This window comes from Larus michahellis, chromosome 1 (genome assembly GCF_964199755.1).
Source record: "Larus michahellis chromosome 1, bLarMic1.1, whole genome shotgun sequence".
Lineage (NCBI taxonomy): Eukaryota > Metazoa > Chordata > Aves > Charadriiformes > Laridae > Larus > Larus michahellis.
The window spans coordinates 47,693,671-47,699,670 of NC_133896.1; the positions used below are offsets into that span (position 1 = coordinate 47,693,671).

At 33.0% G+C, this 6,000-nt stretch overlaps 1 protein-coding gene across 4 annotated transcripts in view; it reads right to left on the bottom strand.

Annotated features, from left to right (window-relative positions):
- The window catches only part of CEP290 (centrosomal protein 290), a 61,773-nt gene that overhangs the window by 45,715 nt on the left and 10,058 nt on the right, over nucleotides 1-6,000 (bottom strand). For all 4 annotated transcript variants that reach the window (XM_074574594.1, XM_074574616.1, XM_074574584.1 and 1 more), the window contains 6 exons: nucleotides 5,477-5,600; nucleotides 4,761-4,933; nucleotides 4,064-4,226; nucleotides 3,354-3,454; nucleotides 3,182-3,269; nucleotides 2,588-2,700 (listed from right to left, as the gene is read on the bottom strand). In XM_074574594.1, the coding sequence (XP_074430695.1) occupies nucleotides 2,588-2,700; nucleotides 3,182-3,269; nucleotides 3,354-3,454; nucleotides 4,064-4,226; nucleotides 4,761-4,933; nucleotides 5,477-5,600 (762 nt within the window). The remainder of the gene's footprint in view (nucleotides 1-2,587; nucleotides 2,701-3,181; nucleotides 3,270-3,353; nucleotides 3,455-4,063; nucleotides 4,227-4,760; nucleotides 4,934-5,476; nucleotides 5,601-6,000) is intronic.

Here is a 6,000-nt window from a genome sequence, read left to right on the forward strand (position 1 = left end):
AGATAACATTTCCAAGATTTATCTTCCAAAATATATGAAAAAACCCTACTTCTTTTCTACTGTAAAAAGGCATTCATTCCACGGTTTGGCTAATACAGTATTTTAAGAGAAATCACAACAGCAAAGCACACTCCTGTAGCATGGAAAAACTGTTTTATAATTGAAAAAAGCCTGATGTATATGGACTTATACTTTCTACTGATCAACTACATAGCTCAAGGGGCTCAACAGAAATACCATCCATTCCAAAACATTTCAGTTAAAGATAGGAAAGACCTATTTGCTTATCTTACACATTTTAACCGTGATGTTTCCCCCTCACATTCTTAGATGGTTTCTCCCAGACAAAAAATACACAGATTCCAATTTTAGCAATCTAATGTTCCAGTCTCAGCCTTTTTTAAAATTTAGAGTATGCCTTCATGAAAATTTCACAGTCAACATGTGAATCTCCCGCCTGAAATGCAACGGTAACAGAGGTGGATTCACTGGAAGAATTACACAAGGTGTATCCCACATAACACTGTCTAGGGAAACATGTATTTTTGGGTCATACAGCAGTTGGAACAACAGTCTGGTACAGACCAAAAGTCTGTGAGACTCTGAGGGACTGGCTTGATCCATGCCCCAAATATATCCGTGGCAACCAAAGCAATGTCCTCCTCTATACAGAAAACTAACATAGCATTTCAAGCTACCAATTTAGGAAGCTACCAGTGCATATTTTTTTTTATATGATTTATCATGTGAATAAAAGAAGCAAGTATCCTGAAATCAACCCAACCTTTCACCGATTTTAAAAAGATTTCAAAAAACCTTTTGCGAATTTAAAAGATTTAATCATTAGAGATCATTCTAATAACCAATAGATTTTTTCGCTGGAAATCTTTTTTTCTGAAAATAGATATACATTATCTTTGTCAGTTGGCAGGGAAATGGACTCGGAAACTTCTTAGGTGTTTCCTAGAATGAAAGGCCTTTCTCATTCTAAAAGTCTAACTTTACATCATCTGCTCTCTCTGGAGGTAGGAGACAAGCCCTCCAGTCAAACAACATCTGTGTCCTTTAACAGAAATCTCATCTGTTTTTCATACCAAAGGCCTGATTCAGTCCCTACTTCATTCAACTAATGTTTGTAAATTACCATTCATATTTCTCTGTATTTATTTAGAACCATTTTAAAAAATAATCCTCAAACTATTTTGTTTAAAAAACAAGAATTGACTTGCATGAGATGCAAGGCTGTATGCACCAATAAGAAAAGTGATGGGTACTTTGATTACACATACGTGTGTAAGGCCTTAGAATAAAAACTGTTCCCTGTTCATACACATCTATGTGAGTGTGCACAAGTGTTGTGCAAAAGAAACTTCTTCCACCAACAGAATGAAAATATATGCCTACATTTTTCAATCCTATGTCAACAAATAAACAGCAGATTAATGACTTGGCACTGCTTTTTATTAGAAGAAAAAATGCCCAATCCTATAGCTTTAATCAAGAAAGATGAAAGTAAACGAACGCATTTTTACGATTTGAATTTATCTTCTAAATAACTGCAATAGATATAAAATATACACATATTATAAAGGTGTCTCACCTGATATCTAAGAAAGGCTAATTCTCTCCTTAATTGCTCTATGAGATTTTCAACGGGATCTACCTGACCTGAGTGTTCTGATTGTCCATTTTCAAGTCCACTTCCCAAAGTCTGTACTTGCAACAATTCTGTTAAGCATTTCTTTCCTTCTCTGTCTTCTTGAAAGGTAGTTAAATCAGAAAACTTTACTTGAGAATACTCTCGTTTATCCTTCAATGGCATGATTTGTGTTTTGTGCATTACCGGCTTTCCAAGAGCACAGGACATAAGAGAGTTTTTGCTGAGAGATAGTCCTGGGTAAAAATTTTCCTGACCTGTTTGGTCTGAATTGGAAGTTATGGATACTTGATTCTGAAAAGATGGTTCCTTTCTATAATTTTGGTTATTTACCTCTGAGGTCTGACACACTCGCTGATAAGCAGAAAACAAACTTGTATAGTCTGATTTTAAGTCTTTTGACATATCTCTGTTGTCTGTATAATCTGTTATCCCTGATGTCTGTATAATTTGTAGCTCTGGTGATACGAAAAGCTCTTTTATGCGAAGAGTTTCAGAATTACTGCTGTCATTAACCAGTTGCCGCTCTGTCACATGTTTTGAACCTAAATGAACCAAAGAAGTATTTCTATTTTTTTCCAAGAGATCTAAAGTCTGAAAGATGCCAGAAGTTCTTCTAGGTAGATTTCCCACAACCTTACTGTTTTCAGCTACATCTTTCTCTGACTTCAAAAGTCTAACCGGTGCTTCTCTATCTGCAAGTGTATTTCTCCTTTCCATGTTACACAAGCTGCTAGCCTATATTCACAAAAAATACAGAATATTCATTAGTCTTCTAAAAAAATTACAAATAATTATTTTCTGGATTTTTTTAAAAGCAGTTAATAAAAGCACCTAGAGAAATATTTGAACAGATATTTACAAAATAACATTATTTTATTTTGAAACAGACATACAATAAATGCTTGTGAACTTGCGTTATGAACCTACCTTTGCTTTTACTTCAGCAATATCATGTGTGCTCAAGAAATCCAACTTCCTCTTATTCATTCCCTCCTCTTCAGTAAAGCCATCAGTTGTCTGCATATCACCAGCATCCAGTCCTAATTGCAAGTAAATGTACAAGTAATAAATGATTATGAATTTTTAATTTGTCTCCGAGCAAGGGAATATATTCCATTTAGTGTATCTGAGTTCTAATTTTCTACCTGCGAAGTAAGGAGTCGTAAACCTTTCCATTTGAGCACATTATGCTTCCCTGGGTGGCACAGAACTGAAATTTTAAGATTTTTGAAACATATACATGATATAGATTTACTGGAAATCATGGTGATACCATCCCTGCATCTAAGAACTGCAAGTCAATGACACAACTCGCGTTACTAGTCATCACAAGTCAAAAAGCTACTGAGCTGTAAGACTATGGAAATACATACCCACTCACTTCTTCCTACAGATTCAATGAGATGTATTTATTATTTACCCTTCTAATTTAAGCAAATGAGTAAATACAACAAAGCTATAATAATAAATATAGACAGCATGTTATTGAAAGGACAGTATGTAACAAAAAAAAAATCCTACCTATTGTTGCAACTCTTCTTCCTTTCTCCTGAGCCAACTTACGAATCTGTTTTTTCAGTTCAAGTCTTTCCTCTTCTAGTCTTTCAATCTGCATATTAATATTCACAGATCCGTATTATCAAACACATTTTTATTATGTAGCTCTCATGCAAAAATAGGAGTTATCACTTGCCTCTTGCAAAAGAATCTGGTTTTCAGCTCTATATTGCTGCTGCTTCAGTGTTTTGCTGCTTCTGAATTCATTTAAATCAATCATTGTCTTTGGCTCAAGACCTAAAACATGGTATATGATGTATAATTATTCATTAAGGAGGAACATTAAAGGTTAGTAATCATTAGAATGCGGTTCATTTAAATAAGAATATAACTAGTGAAGTATCATTAAAAAAAAATGTCGATAGTTGAATAAGTATTTCTATAGATGTACACACATCTTACGCTTCATGCATAAACAACATGCATAGTTACTTCAGCAATAAAATACCACCTAAAATTAACTTTATGTTTAGATTCTTCTACATAAAAATAAGCCTGTCCAAAGTTTTCTCTGTGTTTTTCAGTCTAGCATTAAAACTTCAATATGTTATGTTTTCCAAATACCATATTATGAAATTAATTAAGGAGGAATGAAAACCAAAAAAGCACTACAAAACCTCTTCTCGTACTTTCAAAGCAACCTGTAAGCCAAGTTTAGTCATGTATATTCAAGTTTAGTCACATACATTCGTGCAGTTTGTACTAACTAAAACTACTTGCAAATATTAGCAGAATATAAAAAATTATTTCCAAGTAGTTACTTGATATAGTAAAAGATCTCCATGACATAATGTTATTTCAATTCTTACCCAACAAATAATTGAAAACTTAATGGATATAGCATACCTAAGCGCTCTCTAAGTTCTTCGTTTTCATCAAGAAAATCATTTATTTTAAGTTCAAGTTTATTGACTTCCTTAATTAATGTTTCGATCTCATGGTCTCGTATTTTGATATGCCTTTTTAAATTTTTTATTTCAGCAACAGCCTCTTCCAATCCATATATTCCCTGTAAAAACCCAAACAGGAAGTAAAAAAATAAAAGCCAAGAGAAGATGTAAAAAAATAAATTATTAATCTGTCTTTTGTCATTACACTGATAAGAAAAAACGTTTTTCAACCTGTATCACTCTTCTGCACTATGCTTAGTGAAAAAAGTTACTGAATAAAAATCAGAACCTACAAATCTGTCTTTTGCCTACGGAGGAGTCTCTGCATATTTGCAAATGGAATCCTCTTACTACATGATTCTCCTGAGAATCATATCTTGACTGTTCAATTACCATTCAATGGACTTCAGAAGCCCATATGAATATGTTAAAACTGACAAATTGTAAAAATTACTAAGTATGGCTAAAAAATTGCATGCACTCAGTGACCACTGAATGTTATTATGCAAAAAAAAAAAAGAAAAAGAAAAACCAACAGCATCAGAAGTCATTCATTCAATTTCTAATTAGAACACAGTCAATAAAAAATGGAAGGACAAATGATCATCTAAAAATATGATGAAATACCCTGTCCATTCTAACAAATCGTTTACCAGTTCATAGTCTCTCATTCTTTTCAGAGTCTCAACAAGCTCTTTGTCCTTTTCTCTAGCATCTGCTTCTGCTAATTCTGCTGATTTCTCAGCCTCCTTAGTTCTCTCTTCTAGCATTTTTAACTTTTCTTGCATATCCACAATCCGATTCTGCTGAGCAAGAGATAAGTGACCTGGAAAGAAAAACTTTGATCTGTTTACAATTCAAGTAGGAATTCTTGCTATCAGCCATTAAGCAATAAAGAAACACTTCAGATAATGCTATAAAGGAGATCTTAATTTTCTATTCTTTTTACTTAAAGTAATTACAAAAGACTACATAAGAGAGCTTTTTTTTTTCCTCTCTCAATCTTTCATGCAAACAATATTTATGAGATGGGCACGTAAGGGACATCAGAATTTATTCTGAATTACACGCAACTACTCATTTTCAATTCTTGATAGAGCTAAGTCTATATATTATACTCTAACCTTTACAGACCAGGTATAGTTTTATTAGGCATTGTATTACCCATAAAACTCACTGAAGTACTGTGGATAAATTTAAACTCTTCTCAAATGTTTAATAAATGGAAATGAACAAAAAAATTAGAGACTAGTATTACTCATATACTGCAAACATTTTTTCCATATTTCTAGAGAATAAAGAATGCACAGTAAATTTGTCGTTTCTTATTTTCCTTTTCATAAACCTTAAGATAAAATGGTCATGTTACCTTTATCTTTTTGGAGATCGTTTTTTAGTTCCTCAATAACAAATGCATTTTGTTCCATTTCTTTGGTATACTGCTCAACTTGCTCAGTAAGCAATCTTATCTGAGCATCTCGCTCTTGCATTCCCTGCACACACCAAAAAAAAAGAAACTCCATTAAAGAATTCTTCTTTACTGACTGGCAAGCTACCAACACAGAACACCACACAGTAAACAAAGAAATCAAAAGTAGCTAATACAAAACAATTCACAGAACAAGCAAATATACCATACTTACAACATAAAGTTCAGATATTATCTAGAAGTTGAGTATATAAAGGCAAAGCAGAAAAAAATAAAAGAAAGAGTAAAAATAAAGCATTCAAACAAATTTTAAAAAGCAGTATTTTAGTATATCAATTTTAAATGGAACAGTTCTCTCAGAGTTAGGCCACTGTATAAAGAAAAGTTTCACATGATACAGGTTTCTTAGAGCTTCCTCATAAACAATTGCCAGCAGGAACCAAGAGATACAAGTTCAAGATTGG